Source organism: Caretta caretta, chromosome 9 (genome assembly GCF_965140235.1).
Source record: "Caretta caretta isolate rCarCar2 chromosome 9, rCarCar1.hap1, whole genome shotgun sequence".
In the NCBI taxonomy this organism is placed as follows: domain Eukaryota; kingdom Metazoa; phylum Chordata; order Testudines; family Cheloniidae; genus Caretta; species Caretta caretta.
Window position 1 is genome coordinate 24,085,381 of NC_134214.1, and position 21,826 is coordinate 24,107,206.

Consider the following 21,826-nt stretch of genomic DNA (forward strand, 5'->3'; position numbering starts at 1 on the left):
AACCTTGACTAGTAAACTGCAGCCCCTTAAGAAAATCACAGCACAGATATCTGCATCTTGGAATGAGGAGAAGGTACATCTATAAGTGAAGCTAAGTAACCTAAAGTGCAGTTTATGTATTTTTCCAGTATGGATGCTGCTCTATATGCACCCAGTCAAGACCAGGGTACATTTCAGATCTTCAAGCCAGCATGATGCAAAGCTAGTATCTAGTATGGCCTGAAGAAAGCCCCAATACAGGATAAAATGAATTTAGCATGAAATAACCAAGGATGGGGGGGGGGGGGGGGATATCCACCATAGACAGGGAAGAGAGGAAAAGAGAAACAGAGCCCTCTAATACTGTAGTTATTGACAAATTTGCTATATATAAAGGTTATATGCTACCTCAATTAAATGGACCCCCCACCCACTTTTCAGGATAATGCTAGTTCCTTTATAGCTATACAGTACATAAGGCATGTTTTTCAACCCCTGTCCTCTAAATAGTCTATAACTTCTGTAAAGGGTGGGGGGTGCTTGGCAGACAAAATAATAGACTCTAGCCTGCATACCTTGCTAATATGGTGGAGACTCAGGGCAACTAGAAAAGTGAAGGCATTTCTCCCTCTGAAGCGCAGACTTCTCAAGTAGAAAAGGAATTGATTATACCCAAGTGCTTTACCTTCCTTTCCCTCCTCAGTGTTGGCAGAGAGGCTGTTGTTACCTCAGCTGTCTGTAGTAGTCATTACAGTAATTAGCATAATGAGTATTATCTCTTAAGTTTATTAAAAGGAGCAATCTTTTATTTTAAGCAGGAAGAGGAGGATTTTGAGGGTTCCTCCTCATCTTGTCCTCCCCAACCTGGCAGCAAACACCAGCCAGTTAGAAATAAGGAAGGGCAAATTAGAGAGAATTCTGTTACACACTAGCAAGATGAGGAGATATCATAGGTAGTTACAAAATAACCACTTCAGTATTGCAGCTGCTTCATTCTACCCTATTTAAAAGGCCAGCCTTCCAGAAAAGGATGATGGGAAATACCCCTATAACAAGACAACTCTGCAGTGAGGAATGGAAATAGCAATTAAGTAATTGCTTAAGAAGTAGGAAGGATAGCCAGGTTGATTTGCTGTATGTTACACACCACAGACCTATCTATGAGGTAGTCAGTGAGGGTCACTGTTTATGAATAAATAAAATGATTTCTCTAACATTAGCATTTCTACCTTTAGGCTTCCTATGTAATAATGGAAACTCTACTAAAACTCACCAGTTTTACCCTAGAGGCAATTACTACAGTAAAAGTTGAAAAAAATTACTGCCTTCATCTGGGAAAAAATGCCTTAACAGTTAAGTACAGAAGAAAATAATCTATAGGCAAGTATATAACTACCTTATAACAGGAAAAACCGGTAAATTCTACATACGATTCTGTAAACGGGGAGTAATTACCATGTAACCACTGAGTTGTCTGGTTATTAGAGAAAGAGAACCACTTCAACAAAGCTTCTGTTAGGTAAGAGAGCATGCCATTCTCCCATTCTTTCAAACTATTCTTAATCTTTTAATATTATGTATAATAATATAATATAAAATTAATATAATATTTAATATTATGTGTTTAATATTATAATATATTAATCTTTTAATTATTAATATTAACAAAGGGATGAGGAAGAGCCCTGGTCTTTTTTCAGTATGATAGCAAGAGAGGTTTGCTGAACTGAGAAACTTCTAAGCTTCCAAGGCTGTTAGCCACTAAGAATTGTTATTTATTTGGACATCAAGGGCCCAATTCTTCCTCATATTCATGTTAATAGGAACTGTAATTATGGATGTGAGGGCAGAATTGAACATCAGGAACCTATTGCCTGATATCTAGTACTTTGAAATTTTTGAGAGTCCCTTTGGAATTGGTACAGGTGAGCAAGGATCTGCTGGACAATTAGTCATGTTAGTCATAGTAAGGAGAACAAATGGAGAAATAAAATTTCAATCTCTGACATTTAAATTGAAGATAATCTCAAACTTTTGTGTTTTTTGTCTGGTTTATGGCATCTGTAAGGAAAAGAGGGCTGCAGAAGCAAAAAAAAATTACCCTCTGGAGCATTTTGGATTGCCATGGAGCTCATGTTATCTTTCTTCAGTGCTTCCATAAGTGGTTGTAGACAGTAAACATTGGTTAATAGGAATAGGGAGCTATGAGATCATAAAGGAGTCAAGCAGCAGCAGCAGCTTTTGCCTGATGTTTCCTATGGGTGTAGCTAAACCACTTATTCTAGGCTATTTTGACAGTTTGGGAGGGTGCATAAAAACAATTTTAGAAAATTTGCCAGCATACATAAACTTCAGGAGATGGTCAGAAGCAGTTCAGTATCTGTCTGCTTTATTGACACAAGTAATTGGAAACCCTGTGCAATGACCTTGGGGTCACTCAGATTTAGAATCGTTTTCTTTCGGCTGAAGAGTTAGTTTAGGTAGGTATGCCCTATGACAAGATTCATATTGTGCGTTTAACTATACAGGGAGCCCTAGAGACATTTTAGATGCCTCCTTTAGTTAATCAGGTTTTCATGACAGTAAACAAGAAAACAATGCTATTAATCTTGGATTACAAGAAGCGTGGGGAAGAATTAGTGGGACAGAGCAAGGAGATTAAGTCAGTTTTCTTCTCTTACCCAAGTAGCTATGCTGGATGTTACAAGCATTATTTCACACTCTCTTTCAAATTAACAAACAAGGAATAGCCCTGGACAGATCCTCAACTGGAGTATATTCTACTGATTTCAATAGAGCTATGCTGACTTACATCAGTTAAGGATCTGTCTCGGAGAACAGAATAACCATGGGATGGGCAAAAGAGATGATCAGTGCACTGATCAAACTGAATCCCTATGTATTAATATGGAATAAAAAACACTGTTAGAAATACATGAGAAATAACTATTTATTTGGTTAACAGTTACAGCAAAAGATTTACCTTGACACCTATTTTTATTAAAGCTAAAGTATTCAATTAAAACTATACACTATCCTAAATATATACACATGTGCATGCACACACAATAAATAATGACAATATTTAATATTGTTATATATTAAGATGTTACATTATCTTTCAATATTCTTACAAAATTTACTGTGATTTAGTTTATCACCTATATTTAGTTGTTTCAATAAACCATAGCAACATAAACTCAGGACACACAACACAAAACAGGATTACTATATGTAATGAAAAGGGAAGATAATCCTTGAAGCAATGATACAAGAACAAATGTTAACTGCATTAAAAAGTAACAAGATACGGTTTAAATCACCAGCAAGGGAAGATTTTGGTTAATCTCTTAAATACAGCATATAAATCTACAAGTGAGACAAATTGTTTCTGAATTTATGCAGTGGAAAGATCAAATTCTAACCCACCCTCCCAACAGTTTAAGAAATCAGGAAGTATACATACTCATCTCAAACATACACTTAGAACCTGATGCTGCAAACTTCTCCAAGCAGACTGATCCCAGGTGCGCACAGAAAGCCCCACTAAAGTCAAGGAAAGAATTGCCTAATACTGGTATAAAGAAAAGGAGTACTTGTGGCACCTTAGAGACTAACCAATTTATTTGAGCATGAGCTTTCGTGAGCTACAGCTCACTTCATCACGAAAGCTCATGCTCAAATAAATTGGTTAGTCTCTAAGGTGCCACAAGTACTCCTTTTCTTTTTGCGAATACAGACTAACACGGCTGTTCCTCTGAAATCTAATACTGGTATGTATCTTAAAAGCACTTGGAGGAATACTTCCAAGATACTCAGTGGGATAATTCCACTTGCTCACTACTTCAGCATTTCTTAGTTGTTGTTGCAACTTTAAAACCACAAACAGAAACCCTAGAATTATTGCTGAGTAAGAAAGATATGTTAATTACATTGACCAGTCAATATTTACTGTATCACATTCAGTATTACACAATATAGAACTGTTGCAACTATTTACAGTACATACAATGCTATTTGATGCTACCTACAATATGTAACATTATCATACTATCTGCAAAGTCTTAGGTTTTGTGGACTAATGACTGATTTTAACTTGCACATAACATACTGCTGCAGTGATTAGATCATTCCAACTTTAATGGAAGATTATTTTATGTCTTAATTTAAAAATTGTTTGATCCTTAACATGTTTTTAGAAGTAATACTTAAACTCTAGTGAAAGGTTACAGAGTTAACTTTATTTTCAGTCTGTACATTTGACAGCACTTACCGTACAGACTGTATCCCCACAGTTAATTTTTTTTCTCATTTTATACAGGTGTGACAAGACAGAAAAGGATTTAAAATTTAGAAAATGTAAAACCACAAAATTTAGCAGGGGAACTCAGGGGCAGATGTAGTAACTGAAACTATTATTTTTTAAATTGGATAAGTTTCAAATTAAGTGTCCCTTTTAACACTGTTATCAGAATTTATACAAAAGGAAAATCCTGAATAATCCATATGAAGAGACACAAGATTTAGATTTTTAAAATGGTGAGAATTTTTTTGTTGACAATCTTATGGCAGTTTTTGTCAGCAAAAAGTTTAGTTACTTTTCAATACACATTTTGGACAAAATGATTTATTTTTCCTTGTCTCTATTGCTCAAAGTATATAAAATTAAAGACATACCTCCCAGTAATCCTTCATTAGAAAAAAAAATGCACTCAGTCTTTTATCTCTAATTTCTAATTATTAGACCATATGTATGCAGAAGGCTGAAAAGAGAGGAAGGTTGTGCAAAATGTAGATATACAGTAATTTATAAGTACATTCCACATAACATGCACTAAACAAGTATTATCTTAATGAAAATAACGTGCACACATCAAGAAGAGAACAAATGCACAGAGTAAAATTCTATACTGGACTGTGTGTGAGGCTCCCAATTATTTTAATGGGAATTACATGAACAGACCCATTACATGTTCTTATGCGTTCAGAATTTGGCCTTTGGATTAAAATCACTCAATTAAAGGCATTTAAAGGCTTCGTTCTCCTCTTGAAGTGGATGAAATTCAGCCCTGTATGGAGAGCCCACACAAGGCCTATGCACCACCCTATTCTGAAGGCTTAAAAAAACCTTACGTGATATGCAAAAAAGAAAAGGATAACTTGGGCATCTTAGAGACTAACAAATTTATTTGAGCATAAGCTTTCATGAGCTACGATGAAGTGAGCTGTAGCTCACGAAAGCTTATGCTCAAATAAATTTGTTACTAAAGTGCCACAAGTACTCCTTTTCTTTTTGCAGATACAGACTAACACGGCTGCTACTCTGAAACCTGTCCTTAAGTGATATATATGCATTGTGAGGACTTGTGGCACATGGGTGAATTTCAGTTGGTGACTTCATATTTCCATGTTATCATTAATGAGCTATATATGTGTATCTACAAAATATAGGCCTGCTGTTTACATATGGTGGCAGGATTAAAAATGTTCAGATGGCCTTATAATTTACAGTTTAGTTATACTACATTTTGCCGCAACAGCTTGCTAGGTTGAGAAAATATCTGCACTGAATTACAACAGTATATCCAGCACACTTCTGAATTATTTTACAATATGGAATATACCATGAGATTATATATTCTAGGTATTTTTAAAGCACTCCTCACTGTAGAGCACAACACATTGCAAGAGACAAAAGACTAAACTGTGGTAATTCAGAAGAAAATGTGTTGATTACATGTGCCATCTTAGCACTTACAGTACAGTAGACATTAAATAATATTTTCTTTTGTAGTATCTTCACAATACTACAAAGAATAAGCCACTGACAATAAGCTTGGTCCCTATGCAATTTTAATCTTTACTCTGTGAAAAATCTTCAAGTCCTCCAAATGTAAACTTTATTGAAAAAAAATAACAGTACATAGAGATGTTAGGAATCCTCTTCGTTCACAAGTAATGGTTCCACTTCCATTGCCACTAAACTGGGTCTTCTCTTGTTCTGCTTGCGATACATAATAAATTGTGCAGTCATCTGGATATTTTGGGTAAGAAAATGAACAACATGAGATACAAAGATAGCATTTTCTGCTCTTTTAAGAACAAAAAATTTGACAGACAGGATGAAAACTAGCCATCCATCAAATCCACCAACCAGTCTCGGACAGTGATCACTTTGATTCTTCAGATGAAGGTTCAAAACTCTCTACAGAGTTATGCCTATAATGTTTCTTCCTAGCTAGTTAATGGCTAATTTATGCTCTGATGCATGAGGGTTTATATCCTTATTTTTAATCTGAACTGTGGACATTTCTAAACCATGTGTGTGTAATCCTTCTTCAAATCCTGCTTCACTTGTTCTCAATTATGTCTTACGGCAATGAGTTAGTCAGTTTTACCAACATGGTGTTCTGGGAATTTAAGATTACTATCTTGTTGGCAGTATTCAGAATTTTTTTTAACTCTAAGTGACAGAATACATTAAATTCAGATATCCTCAGTTATGATGATCAAATTAATACACATTGGGTCAGATTCTGGCCCCTATATATGCCACTGGTGACTTGCAGGAGTATAAAGAAGCCACAATGACCTCAGGTGAAAGCCCCAGAACAGGAGCAATGTATGACTGACATTGCCCTACACTGTACCTCCCTCCACCCGTAACCCCAGGCAAAAGGCCATGCTGGGGATGGAACCAGAGAGAGCATTTCAGAGGCATGAGGGAGAGTGGCCACAGTGCTTTGCGCTTGGCCTATTTTAGGCTGCAAAGCAGCCCATAAGCAGATGAAGGGAGTCTACCATACATGAGAGCAGCCCTTGGGGGCCTGCTCTAACTTACTGTAGGGCTACTCTGATCCCCAGCCATATCCAGAATCTGGGAGGCACAGAGGCCGCACTCTAACCTCATATATGCAAATTTGCTCACTTTAAAACACTCCTTTCTTAGTAAAGAGGCAGAACCATGAGGAGAGAACCTGGCTTTCCAGTCACTTTGTGCAAGAGGTTCAATTAAACAATGCATATTTAGTTTTATTTATTTGTATAACAGTAGTGCATCAAGGCTCCAACTGGGAGATCAGGGTCCCACTGTGCTAGGCAATGTAAACATGCACAGTAAGAAATGGCTCCTACCCCAAAATTGTTTCTAAGCCAAATAAACAAGACAGAAGGTAGGAGGAGAAACCCACAGAGGCACTGAGAGGTGACTTGCTGTAGGTGACATGGCAGGTCAGGGCAGAGCTAGGAACAGAATCCAAGTCCAACTCCCAGACCAGCATCTCATCTACTAGACCAGTGGTTTTCAACCTTTTTTCATTTGAGGACCCCTAAAAAATTTCAAATGGAGGTGTGGACCCCTTTGGAAATCTTAGTCTGCGGACACACCCAGGGGTCTGCGAACCACAGGTTGAGAATCACTGTATTAAACCAAACTACTATTAGTGTTTATATCCAACCCTGAAGGGATTTTGGAGGAGGTGAAGTGGATGGGGTCAGGAAGGAAACTTAAGTCATAGGGACTTGCATGAAAGAAGGATACTTCCTCAGCAAGCAAACAAACACACACTCGGATACTTACCAGTCCCAGGCAAACTCCTGCTGTGAGGCAGACTTCGACTCCCTCAGGGAACGGATGGCCAGGATCCCCTGGGGGACTAACTTGAAGGGGAAAGGAGTCCAGGAGAGCTGGCTGTATTTCAAGGAATCCCTGTTGAGGTTACAGGGACAAACCATCCCAATGAGTCGAAAGAATAGTAAATATGGCAGGCAACCAGCTTGGCTTAATGGTGAAATCCTAGCGGATCTTAAACATAAAAAAGAAGCTTACAAGAAGTGGAAGGTTGGACATATGACCAGGGAAGAGTATAAAAATATTGCTCGGGCATGTAGGAATGATATCAGGAGGGCCAAATCGCACCTGGAGCTGCAGCTAGCCAGAGATGTTAAGAGTAACAAGAGGGTTTCTTCAGGTATGTTGGCAACAAGAAGAAAGCCAAGGAAAGTGTGGGCCCCTTACTGAATGAGGGAGGCAACCTAGTGACAGAGGATGTGGAAAAAGCTAATGTACTCAAAGCTTTTTTTGCCTCTGTTTTCACTAACAAGGTCAGCTCCCAGACTGCTGCGCTGGGCATCACAAAATGGGGAAGAGATGGCCAGCCCTCTGTGGAGATAGAGGTGGTTAGGGACTATTTAGAAAAGCTGGACGTGCACAAGTCCATGGGGCCGGACGAGTTGCATCCGAGAGTGCTGAAGGAATTGGCGGCTGTGATTGCAGAGCCATTGGCCATTATCTTTGAAAACTCGTGGCGAACCGGGGAAGTCCCGGATGACTGGAAAAAGGCTAATGTAGTGCCAATCTTTAAAAAAGGGAAGAAGGAGGATCCTGGGAACTACAGGCCAGTCAGCCTCACCTCAGTCCCTGGAAAAATCATGGAGCAGGTCCTCAAAGAATCAATCCTGAAGCACTTGCATGAGAGGAAAGTGATCAGGAACAGCCAGCATGGATTCACCAAGGGAAGGTCATGCCTGACTAATCTAATCGCCTTTTATGATGAGATTACTGGTTCTGTGGATGAAGGGAAAGCAGTGGATGTATTGTTTCTTGACTTTAGCAAAGCTTTTGACATGGTCTCCCACAGTATTCTTGTCAGCAAGTTAAGGAAGTATGGGCTGGATGAATGCACTATAAGGTGGGTAGAAAGCTGGCTAGATTGTCGGGCTCAACGGGTAGTGATCAATGGCTCCATGTCTAGTTGGCAGCCGGTATCAAGTGGAGTGCCCCAAGGGTCGGTCCTGGGGCCGGTTTTGTTCAATATCTTCATAAATGATCTGGAGGATGGTGTGGATTGCACTCTCAGCAAATTTGCGGATGATACTAAACTGGGAGGAGTGGTAGATACGCTGGAGGGGAGGGATAGGATACAGAAGGACCTAGACAAATTGGAGGATTGGGCCAAAAGAAATCTGATGAGGTTCAATAAGGATAAGTGCAGGGTCCTGCACTTAGGACGGAAGAACCCAATGCACAGCTACAGACTAGGGACCGAATGGCTAGGCAGCAGTTCTGCGGAAAAGGACCTAGGGGTGACAGTGGACGAGAAGCTGGATATGAGCCAGCAGTGTGCCCTTGTTGCCAAGAAGGCCAATGGCATTTTGGGATGTATAAGTAGGGGCATAGCGAGCAGATCGAGGGACGTGATCGTTCCCCTCTATTCCACATTGGTGAGGCCTCATCTGGAGTACTGTGTCCAGTTTTGGGCCCCCCACACTTCAAGAAGGATGTGGATAAATTGGAGAGAGTCCAGCGAAGGGCAACAAAAATGATTAGGGGTCTGGAACACATGACTTATGAGGAGAGGCTGAGGGAGCTGGGATTGTTTAGCCTGCAGAAGAGAAGAATGAGGGGGGATTTGATAGCTGCTTTCAACTACCTGAAAGGGGGTTCCAGAGAGGATGGCTCTAGACTGTTCTCAATGGTAGCAGATGACAGAACGAGGAGTAATGGTCACAAGTTGCAGTGGGGGAGGTTTAGATTGGATATTAGGAAAAACTTTTTCACTAAGAGGGTGGTGAAACACTGGAATGCGTTACCTAGGGAGGTGGTAGAATCTCCTTCCTTAGAGGTTTTTAGGTCAGGCTTGACAAAGCCCTGGCTGGGATGATTTAACTGGGAATTGGTCCTGCTTCGAGCAGGGGGTTGGACTAGATGACCTTCTGGGGTCCCTTCCAACCCTGATATTCTATGATTCTATGATTCTAAGGCTTAAAGGTCTAGAAAATGGATACAAGGGGGCATCTGTTTACCAGGTATCTTCACACACACAATACAATGCATGCTCTTATTCACACAGCTTTAGGTAAGACAGTCATACTACCACTATACTTCAAATCCCATTTTACAAATGAATAAGAGCTGCCCTGGGAGGAAACTTGGCACATCAGATCTCTATCGGGAACACTTTAAACAAGTTAAAATAAGTGGTCTAGTAGACAGTAGCAGTGAGACATTTGAAGCTAAGGCATGCTGCTATTTCAAAAAATATTATTACCATAGAAGCTTTCTGGAAGGTGTGGGTGGGTGAGGAGGCAATTCTCTACATCCTGGGCACAGCCCCATGAATTACCCTGCTTTCCCAAAGCTTTACAATACCCCACCTCTGGGGTCCCTTCCATGTAAAGACTAGTCAGGATTTCCTTCAGAGACAGTAGACAAGCACTCTTATTCACTGCTGTGTTAATATGGGGCTGTCTCCCTGCTTAGAGCTGAGCAATTTAGCTGCACAGCACTTCCAGCTACTGTAAGTCAGGAAACCAAGAGACCAGGAATTTGATAGGACCTCATCCTGCAAGAGACTGAGCACCTTCTGAGGGTGCTGAGTGCTTTCATCTCGTGATGAAGCATTAAGAGCACTTGTGGGACTGAGTCCTTCCACCAGTGTGAATAAGGAGTTACTCTACTGAAATCAGGCCGTAGATCTGGGAGTTGGGACAAGTGTGGATCTCCTGCATGCCAGCACAGACTATCATACTTAGCCCATGACCATTACCAGCCTGGTGGCCTGTTTTATGTAATGAGATTAAGAGCATGGGAAGGAACCAATTCCAAATAACTTGCAATGTATAATTTCAGATCAATATTTCCAGCACATATTTTTATTACTAGATGCACTTGTTATTTGGGGATTTAAGGAATAAAATTAAAGACCACTAAAGCTCTTTCCTATGGAAGCATGCTTACTGTTCATGTCCATAACTTTCTCAATGAAAACGGAGGCCTGAGCATGCAGACAGTTTGGCTGGCTCATAGCCATGCTAACTAGATAGAACCAAGTCTTGGACAGTCACTGTGAACTAATGGATCAAAAATTTGTTTTCTAAGTATATAAAGATATTAATGTGCAATATGTGATATATGAAACCGTCCTGAAAAAAACGGATGCTGAGAGAGGAGAAAGTTGTATGCTCAGTTGGGAAACTGCCCTTGCTGAATTGCCAGGTCAGGCTTAGATTCTCTGCATGATGTAATTGAATTACAACACAATGATGTTCTGTAAAAGTATATAATGAATTCCAAAAGGACTGATAAGACTCTGGCTATTGTTGCTTAGCTCTGGCTGACTATACTTATTTTTGGGCCTCTAGTAACAATGTAATCTGCAAATAACTATGCAGCATTTCAATGTAGTTTGCTGACAGAGGCTGGACCTAATGTACTGCATGTCAAATAAAACAGAGATGGGGGAAAAATCTCTGTACTGAGGTCTGTCTAATCTAGGCACAAGGCATTGCTTTTGGGATTCAATTTACAGATAATGACATAAAAAGGTTCAAATGGGGCTGGTTGGGAGGTTTCAAGATGGAAACCTAATGGCCCAATTCTGTCCCTCAGCTACACGGGTGGATCTCCCACTGAAGTAAATCTCCAGGGAAATCAGTTAAAGTTTCATCCATGTGTTTGAGGGTGGATCTGGGAATTAACTACTCTAATATTTGGCATTTTATAGTACTTTATGATGAAGCATAAAGTAACTGCACATTCAGCCAAACTCTTATGCCAACCCAACCCTGTACCTCAACCAAAAGTTGGTGAAGAGTCATGACTCTTCCAATGTCCCTAAAGATGAAACAAACCTGGACCAGTGGGAAGAAAGTTCCAGAATCCCAGCTGATCTACTGAGAATGCCCTCCTGCAGCCAGTTCAGTCTAGGAACTAGTCTCTTGGCTAACTTCAGCTGCTACTGCAACAGACATATGTGCAAAAATTCTATAGTAGACAGTTATGGAGTAACTGGCTGACAGGGGAAGCATATTCCTAACCCAGTCAGTTAGAGGTTGGTTTTGTCCTTGCTGTATCCCATCTAATATAACTGTGGATGTTCTCAGAAATTAACTACCAGAAAAGAAAGTTAATGACTCAAAGGCAGTGATTATCCAAAAATGAGACTCCTTTTCTCTTCTGAAGATTGGGAGCTTTCTATTCCCACCCCCTCTGTTCCCAACAATCAAGAAAGATCCTGCTTGCCCCTTTTTGAATTACTCATGACTGTAATGTGGTGTGTGAGTTTGCTAGGATTTTCTGCAACAAACAGTAATGAAGCTCTCTTTGGAAAGCACTGATTTCCATATCTTGAGGACTTCTCAAGGCAGGAGGTCTGCTTTTGTTTCTCCTTTTCTCTTGATTACAAAGTTTCTTCAAATTCCCCAAGCCACGCTGGAAGCATCTGTTTTCAATGTAATTTGAACTGGAGGACTACTAGGATTGGAATCAGACTCTAATCAAGTCAGAACTGAAAAATGAATGTCATGTGCACACAAGCATGTGCACAAGACATGTGCACATTGTCTTGTCATGTGCACAAGACAATGTCATGTGCACACAATCACAAGCATTCTGGGCAGTTTGTGGCCAATATCAGAGTTCCTCTTAGGAATACATGATGGAAGGGCATGTACAAATATGCAAGTAGTGTACTGTCATGGTGATCAGCATCAAATTCTGATTTTCCTTTTTGTAAGTATAGGCAGTTTTATGTTTCCAGCTAAGGCCAAAATTTTCAGGGCTTTGTTTAGGGAACGAAAGCCTTGTGTGTCCAAACCAGGGCAAAAAGCCATGAAATGCTACAGTCTACTCATGCTAGAGAAGTATCTCATCAGTGATAAAACTACACCTTTTAATTTCAAAAGAGGCAGTTATCCTCAGTAGTAAATTACCACTGTAGTGAAGTTCTGTGTTTGTGTAGTGAAGGACCTTTTACTAGAACTTCATGTCTTCGGATGCCCAGAGGATGGCTGGCTATCCTGAGTGAAGAAGTGAGTTAGTCAATCTGAAGTTTTAACAATTGAACTGGTTATATGCTTTAAGTTGGTTCTGAGACTTCTTTTCACTGAATCCCAACTTTACACTTTAAATATTGTATCCCTCTTCCTCTTGTTAGTTTGAGCTACTGACGTGAAGTTCTCAATCCAGACAGGTCAGGAATACCTCCTTTAAATGCTAATGCTTAGCAAAATTGAAAGCTGGAAAATCCAAGCTCTGAGTTCCATACAATTAGATGGTTTGGAATTCTGTATTTATTAACTCAATTGTTGGGATCTCAGTAGTAGCCAATAATCCACAGAACCTTTTATCTAATATTAAACAGGGAGGGCCTTGGTGTACCAAAACTCATACTACAATTCTACTATTTGCAGTTGCTTAAAGTAGTACAGTAATGGAAGAGGTTAGTTCACATGAAACTACTCTGCCGTGATAAAACCAAGGCTATGTCTACACTATTGCGGTAAGTCGACCTACATAAGAATGTACAGACTGGGTAAGACCAAAGGTCCATCTAGCCCAGTACCCTATCTTCCGACGGTGGCCTGTGCCAGGTGCCCCAGAGGGAATGAACAGAACAGGTAATCATCAAGTTATCCATCCCCTGTCACTCATTCCCAGCTTCTGACAAACAGAGGCTAGGGACACCATTCCTGCCCATCCTGGCTAATAGCCATTGATGGACCTATCCTCCACAAATTTATCTAGTTCTTCTTTGAACCCTGTTATGGTTTTGGTTTTCATAACATCCTCTGGCAAGGAGTTCCACAGGATGACTCTGCGTTGTGTGAATAACTTAGCTGGAGTTGACGTACCTTAGGTTGAGTTACTGCGAGGGGTCGATGGGAGAAAATCTGCCGTCAACTTACCTCACTCTTCTCGTCAGGGGTTGGATACAGGGATAGACTGGAGAGCGATCTGCTGTTGATCTGGCGGGTCTTCACTAGACCCCCTAAATCGACCACTAATGGATCAATCTCAGAGTGTCGATCTGGGCTGTACGTAGACCTGCCCCAAGGCTCCTCTGTGGATGTGTTGCACTTAAATTCATAAGGCTACTAAATAGGAGTCCAAATTCAGTTTAAAATGGGCTGGTTTTCCTACAACTTGCTGTATTCTCCTTCCTTATGCATATCAAGGCCCTCCTGGTTCTTTGACTGGCTTTATAGACAAAACATGGAATTTTAACTGGCAAGGATAATGGGGTAGATAGTTATACAGGTGGTAAGACCAACAAATATGTTACCATTCACAAGACTTATGAAACAAAGGCTCAATATTGTTCAACAATTTGCTCTTATTAGTATTTTACGATCAACAAGAACAATCATCTTCCTAGAATGAGTGCACATATATAGCAATAACTAGCACACTGGAAACACACACAATACAAATCTGAATTAAGAGAGAAGTTCATTTAAGACCAAACTCCTTCTGTCAGTTGCAGCAGCCTGGCAAGCTAACCTATGTTGTAATATGTGCTATTGTGCATGACTCTTCAAAAATAATAGCTTACCTTAAGATACACTTAAATGCATGAATGCATATGTTTGTGCCCCGGGTGATGCACTTAGTTTTATGGACAACTGCAACATATGTCCACTACATATTATGTTTTCAAAAATATCTTAATAAGCTTCATGTTTGTCCTTTACCTCTAGATGAATATGGCAAGAAGTTGATTTAAGATACCTTTAAAAATGGGCCAGTTTCAGTTATAATCTGCCTTGTGCACTTGGAAATAATTTGTGTGTTTCTCAGGTATTAAACACACATTAGCCATGCACAAATGGGAGGGCCATTGCGCACGCCTAAAACTGAAAATTTAGTCCACTGTGTATTGACTACAAAAAGTAAAGCTATCCAATGTAGCTTTAATTTGGATACCTTATTCAAAGTTACTGGCCATCTTATAAAACTGGGCAAATCATTTTTAAAAAGATGACGTTTCACAATCAGTTTAGATGCAGAATGAAAGCCGTCCAAAACTCCAATTCAATCTCAAATTATTGTCCAATATTTAAAAACACACTTTTGAGAAACTCTTGCTCTAACTGGAAAAGGATACAAAAATATCTAGAAACAGAACTCCAAAGCTCCCAATGAGCCATGGAAGATGGTGTAAAAAGTAGAGGTTTCTGAGAGCCTTAGCTGCAGGCATCTTTAAAACAAGGCTCAGTCCATAAGTACAGTTTCCCATCATGGCTAATGCAAACAGCAGGTAAGATGTGCCTTCTGTGGACCTTCTCTGGAACTACAAATAAATATTAAAAAAAAAAAAAAAAACTTTGATAGGAAAATAAAAGTTGTCACATACATTATTACAGTGATGAGTTATGGATATTTTCCAGTTATTTTACTTTCTAACATGCCCCCACAAATTCAAACACTTATTCTTTTCCAGCTAGAAAACATTTACCTATGTTTCTAATGCTTCTGCCTCCATTAGATCTATTACTTTCTGCACCAGAATAATCTAAATCAGTAGTAACGTGCATAGTTCTGGGGAATAATGCATGTTAACTCCTGCAGCTGCAGACCAGAATGGGACTCTAGCACATTATAAAATGTTACTGTTTATTTCTTCAGAAATCTGTTACTCCCTCCCTTTCTTCGGTGGAACATTTTGAAAATGCTTTAATAGCTTACTTCAGAGAGGCCTGTTGGATTGGAAATAAACTGTACTTCACGGTGCCAAGTTTTTTCAATGTAAGATCAAAACGCATTCCAATGTCTGTTCTCTGCATATATAAAATCTTTCACTCATTGATAAGGCTAAGATTTAGTCACAGGTATTTTTGGTAAAAGTCATGGACAGGTCACAGGCAATAAATAGGTTTCAGAGTAGCAGCCATGTTAGTCTGTATCCGGAAAAAGAAAAGGAGTACTTGTGGCACCTTAGAGACTAACAAATTTATTTGAGCATAAGCTTTTGTGACCTACAGCTCCCTTCATCGGATGCATGCAGTGGAAAATACAGTGGTTCTCCAAGTACTCCTTTTATTTTTGGGCAATAAATAAAAATTCACGGCCCGCGACCTGTCCATGATTTTTACCAGAAATACCCCTGACTAAACCTCTACTTCTGGGGCCTCGTTGCTCTGGGGGACAACCTGCTGTAGTGCTGGGGGTTGACTGTCCCCTGGCCGCTGCTGCCAGGGACTGCTCTCTGGATGCCACCCCAGGACCACCGCTCTGGCCGCCCGGGGACCGCTGATGCTTGGGCAGTTCCCAGGGCACTCTCAGGACCACTGCTCAGGCGCTCCCCAGAGCCAGCCACACAGGCCGCTATTCTGCTGCCCGGGGCCGCAGCAGTGGCTGATGCGGCTAGCCCCGGGACAGGACAGCTGCTCAGATGCTCCACGGGGCCGCCCCAAGGACCTCTGCTTGGGCGGTCCCTGGGACCAGCCACACCGGCTGCTCCTTGCATAGTCCCTGGAGCCAGCTGACTGGGGCTGCCTGAGCAATGGCTGATGCAGCTGGCTCCGGGGTGGCCCCCAGGACTGCTGCTCAGGCGCTCCCCGGGGGCTGCTCCCAGGACCATTGCTCAGGCGGTCCATGGGACCAGCCACACCGTCCGCTGCTCAGGGGGTCCCCAGGCCCAGCTGAACCTGGGCCTCCCGAGCAACGGCCGGTGCGGCTGGCCCTGGGGACCACCGGAGGAGCTGGTCATGGGTCACTCCAGCCTTGGCCAGTGCTGCTGGCTGTGGGCTACCTGAGCAGGGGCTGCTCGGGTGGCCCTGAAGTCAGACACACCAGCCCCTGCGGAAGTCACAGAGGTCATAGAAAGTCACGGAATCTGTGACTTCTGCGACCTCCATGAAAGGATTGCAGCCTTATTCACTGACAGTAGGAAGATTATGAAATCAATAATGGGATTTTTGAAGTCATAGTGGATTATGTTTTAACTCACTGTACTCTATAAAACTCTCTACATTGTTTACTTACTTATTTAATAGAGAACACTTGGCAATCTAGAGATATAAACTGTATGTTTGCTTTTCATGTGCAATGCATACCTCTGCCCCCACCTTCAGATTCAGATCTACTTCTCCTGTCCTCTCTGAAAGATGTGCAGTTTTCCTTCCTTGCCTCTTCCCATTTCAGATAGTTCCAAATGCAAAGTTCAGATTTCAAATGGAAATGGAAGTTTGTGTTCAATGAGAGGAAGATTCCAGTGTATCAAGCAACAGGAAGCATTATGCAATTTAAGTGAACTCTCTCAAAAATATACTTACGTTTTTATACAGCTGGGGAAATCTAGATCCCAAGTAAAACATGCAAGATACATAGCCACAAATGAAGCCTGACATTTCTATCATACCAAGAGTGTTCTGAAAAACCAACAAAAAACACAAAGATTTTGTTTAAAAATACCTTTTAACATTTCAAGAGGTTTTAACTTACAGTTTAACTTCCTCTCAAGGCCTGCATTATGGCCACTGACTTTCTGGAAAGGGACTGGATCAGAACTCCCTTCAAAGCAGTTCAATGCTGCTGTAAATGGCCAAAGAGGTGACTGCTAGAAAGAGTTTGATCTTTACCTCAGAGTGGTGCACATTAGAATCAAAGCTAGTTACATGCAACAGTTGGGATTTAATGCTAAACATTAATGCAAAATGCATCTATTCTCAATAGTGAAAGAGCTAGACTCGGTGATTAAAGTCAAAATTAAGAACTACAGCAATGGCCAGCGAAAAGCAAAGCACATTGTGGCAAGAAAGCACGACACTTAATGACTTTTCCACTGTGTTCAACATGAATTGTGTTAATTTCCCCACTCTGCTACATTTTGAAAATAAGGCTTCCCTGCTGAGCAATGTAGTTTGGATTACTGTATAGGTAATAAACCAGCACTATTACGAAGATCAGCAAAATGGTGGAATATACCCCTCCAGGAGTGCTGGAACAATTTTTATAGCGGGGGGGGGGGGGGGTGCTGAGAGCCATTTAACCAAACTGTGAGCCATGTATATAATGGAAACCACATAAAGCCACTGGCAGCACCCCTAGTTCCATCACCTATGTACCGCTCAACTCTCGTATTAGGCAACAGCAGATACAAGTGTAATTTCTTCCCACATCAGAGGCTAAACCAGGGTTTCCAGTCTCCAAATGACTGCCTATGTTACCTAGTATCAGTGAAGAGAAGGTGCATTCATATGTTACTCTAATTTAATCTACAGAGTTATGCATTCTAATATAGCTCCATTAGTAAGATAAAGTGCATCTTAAAAAGCGTAAATTCATAGCTTGCAAAATTCAAAAGAGGGATAATATCCTCCCAAACTCCTGCCCCTATTCAGGAGAAGGGATATTACATAACATGAACTATGCTCCATTTGTTTGCACTAAGTCATTACTTCATGTACATCTTTTTCCTCAGTAGGCAGGTACAATAATTGAAATAATGCAGCAGTAGCCTAGAGCTAGGAATGCATCAAGAAATATTCTCAGTTTGGGAGAAGTGTGAGATTATGGTCCTCACTCTTTTGAAGGAAAATCTAAACAGGTTGGGTAGAGGGGAGAAGAAAAGGAGCCTGCCTTCTTTCAGAAGATGGAAAAATATTTCTTTAGGTACAAACTATGAAAACAATGCAAGCTGAAAGCTTGCATGAGTGCACTCAAAATTTCTTTAGGAGAAAAAAGAACCCCCAATTCACTGTGACAGATTTTAACGTCTCAGTTAATATTTTCAGGCCACAAATTTAAAAGAAAACAATAGTGATTTTTATTACTGCCTTAAATGACTACAGAAAAATTCAGTTAATTAGTATATGTAGCTAAACAAGTTAATTACAAATAATTATAATCATTTCAGAATTTCCACTCATAGAAACTGGAAAGCTGTGTAATGCCTAATTGCCTGCATTTTAATAACACCAGCTGGAAATACAGCCTGATGTCAAACATCAAGACAGAAAGACTTAACTGCAAGACATCTCCATGGCTGTTTTTAGGCAACTTCTATATTTTGGGGTGGGGGTTTGGCAAGTATCGTTCAAACAAATACCCATAATATTGCGCACACAATTACTAAAGCAATTAGGATCATCATGCAAATTCCTAAGAAGCATATCCACAATCCTTACCAAAATTTTATTTATAGTCTTTTTGTGAAGGCGGGACGTTAACTAAAAAACAAACTACCTTGCTAGCTTCCAGCACAGTACTCTGGTCTTGGTTTCGTAGCAGTAGCTGACTGGGTAAAATTACACACAATGTTATACACATCAAGACCCAGGTTACACAGAAATTCTTCAGGTTTATGCTGCCTACAATAAAATACAATAAGTCAGCTGACAAATGACTTGTTGGCTAGTAACATTGCTATTTGCTTGTAATTTAGCATATAGAGTTAAACATCTTCAAGTGAAGACAAGTTTCACATTCAATCCACTTTTTAAATTAGCTCCTGCTAACACATTCAGGTTTAGCTAGTACAATAATCAAAAAGTTGCTAAATACAATAGAACAGAACACTTTCTTTCCACAAGTATTGATTAAACACCCCAAATACAAAGACATTTGGAATGTAAATTTCATTCCATTTGTCCCAAAGGCTTTGCTGTTAATACAGGCCCATCCAGCAAAGCACTTAAGTACATGATTAACTAAGCATATGAGTGGTCCTACTCAAATCAGTGGGATTACCCATGCTTAAAGTTAAGCATGTGCTTATGTGACTTGCTGGATTGGGGCTATAGTCACCTACAAAGGATTTCAAAATAGCAGAAAATATTATAAATAATTCAGTAGATAAGGTAGCTCCTGTATTATAATACAGTCGTGCTTACTGGCTCCAGATGATATCAGCACTCCACTGTGCTAGAAGCTGAATTGATATATAGCAAGAGAAAGTCCCTGCCCTTCGAGTTTGCAGTCTAAACAGCCAAGACAAAGGACATATTACTATTGCCATTTAACAGATGGGGATCTGAAGCACGAAGACTAAGACCCAGATATTTAAAGATATTTAGCTGGTGCTGCACTCATCTAAACTCCTAAATCCCTTTTGAAAATTAATCAAGTCTCATAAATCAATTAGACTTTGCAATATTGAGCGCAGCACCAGCTAAATACCTTTAAATATCTGGCCCAAACCGACTTGCCCAAGGTCACACACGAGTCTGAGGTAGAGCTGGGAACTGAATCCAGATCTCTGGAGTCCCACTCCACCACCTTAACCTGAAAACTATCCTTCGCCTTCTAGTTAGGCACGAGTGTGACTGAAAAGTGGCACAGCAACCGGACCTGTGAATATCCTTTTATTTTTTTAAGGTTATGAAATAAAAACAAAGAAAATCAGAGCTAAGGACACACCATGTAATTTTAATCTTGATGTGGTTAGATATTGCATGGATTTAAGAGCAGTTCCATATCTGCTGCCCTTGGTTCTTTATTCAGCTGGGCACGTCTAAATTGTAACTCCGCTTTTTATTACCTTTGTTAGACCTTTAATTTTAATATTTATATTTTGACTTAAAAATGTTTCTATTGATATAGTCAGGTATGCTGTTTTTCCTGAGCTTTTACAATTTGAACAGAACTTTGACTGCTATTGCAATATAAATGGAAGACTGAAAATTTTCCAAGATTAAACACTATAATTACTTGCAGGATTTTATGAAGCAAATCAAGTAATTTCATTCCTTTTCCATTGGGTCTTTTTGACTATGTATAGTTATAGATACAGAACACATGAAAATGTCAAGTTATTTTATGCAGTTAGCAAATACAAAATAAAAAGTCCAACTTTGATCAAAATCAGGGAAACTAATTGAACATAACATAATGGAAAGAAATGCAAGCTTTCAATCTTCTTTTACATATGTTTAGATAGCTGAAAGTAGATAGTAAAACTAAGGAATAAGCTAAAGCAAGCAACTAGATTCCACAAATTATTGCATTTTTTAAACACCTATATAAAGTGACAGTCTTACACAGAAAATACTCACAGCTATTACAGAATTTTGGCAACTAGGAATATGTAACAAATTTTGAACAGACTAGTTGAACTTAGGGATAGATATAAATTACTCTGCAAAAATTGTAAATCATGCCCTAAGGGGGAAGAATGAGATTTTCACAGGGGCCTAAGAACACTTGAACTGGGATTTGGGTGCTCACCTCCTTTTAAACCCCTCTGAAAACTCATACTTGAAAGTTTAAGAAAAGAATATCAAGGACCAAAGTATTCCACTTCATATTGTGGGAAATGAATTAATTGTTGAAAATCTTACATTTTGTTGTCTTCTGATTCTTGAGCTTATAGTAGGCAAACTGTGAGATCACAATTATGTCCATGTTAACATAAAAGATGGCAGTGACAATCTAAAAGAAATCATAAGATGCACCTTCTTATACATTCAACAAAATAGGATGGTCTTTTTGGAAATGATTTACATGATGTAGAGAACACAGAAATGATAAGTGCCAAAAGTTTGCAAAAAAGCTGTTTAGGATACAAACCAAGTTAGGCTGCTGCAGAGCACTGTAGTATATATTTACAGGAAGGCAAATTCCTGGTCCTTAGACCTGAGGCAGCACAGAGCTTGAGCTACGCAGTCTAACTACTGCTACAACTGCAAAGGTTTAAACAGATTTTAAAGGAATGTGGCACAATCCCTATCTGGGCTAGGTGTTAATCCCTTCCCTTACCCAGAGATGTGTCTCTACCCCATCTGGGCGCCAGAAGTTCACTTAGGAAGGCAGGGTGCACGCTCACTGCCTCCCCCATACGAAAAGGGTGTGGCTGGCTGTCCTGCTATTGCCCAGCTGGGGAGATAGAATGGGTAATGCTGCCTGAACAGGGATCTTCTGCAGAACTGTGTTACAAACTGGAATTAGTCTCCACCCAGTCTTTGTCTCCCCTATGGCCTGTGACAGCCTTCCAGCTTACGAAGCACATTTTTTTTTAAAGCAAGAGGGGAAGGGAGATCAGTAAAGGCAGAAAAGGTTGCAGATCCAGCTAAAGTATCAATGCCTAGCTACATTGGTATTTTTCACAGAGAAATCTTCCTATTCCTA

At 40.1% G+C, this 21,826-nt stretch overlaps 1 protein-coding gene across 10 annotated transcripts in view; it reads right to left on the reverse strand.

Moving 5' to 3' along the window:
• Positions 1 to 2,915: 2,915 nt before the first annotated feature.
• LOC125642654 (lysosomal amino acid transporter 1 homolog) overlaps positions 2,916 to 21,826 on the reverse strand; it is a 47,761-nt gene continuing 28,850 nt past the window's right edge. For 5 of the 10 annotated variants that reach the window (XM_075132168.1, XM_075132170.1, XM_075132167.1 and 2 more), the window contains 7 exons: positions 18,947 to 19,071; positions 17,035 to 17,130; positions 16,816 to 16,890; positions 14,865 to 15,050; positions 13,666 to 13,851; positions 7,559 to 7,687; positions 2,916 to 6,013 (listed from right to left, as the gene is read on the reverse strand). In XM_075132168.1, coding sequence (XP_074988269.1) covers positions 5,912 to 6,013; positions 7,559 to 7,687; positions 13,666 to 13,851; positions 14,865 to 15,050; positions 16,816 to 16,890; positions 17,035 to 17,130; positions 18,947 to 19,071 — 899 coding nt within the window. In that variant the 3' untranslated portion in view covers positions 2,916 to 5,911. Of the gene's footprint in view, positions 6,014 to 7,558; positions 7,688 to 13,665; positions 13,852 to 14,864; positions 15,051 to 16,815; positions 16,891 to 17,034; positions 17,131 to 18,946; positions 19,072 to 21,039; positions 21,131 to 21,826 lie in introns of all 10 variants that reach the window. The other 5 variants (XM_075132163.1, XM_048864329.2, XM_048864330.2 and 2 more) reach the window with 4 other exon arrangements.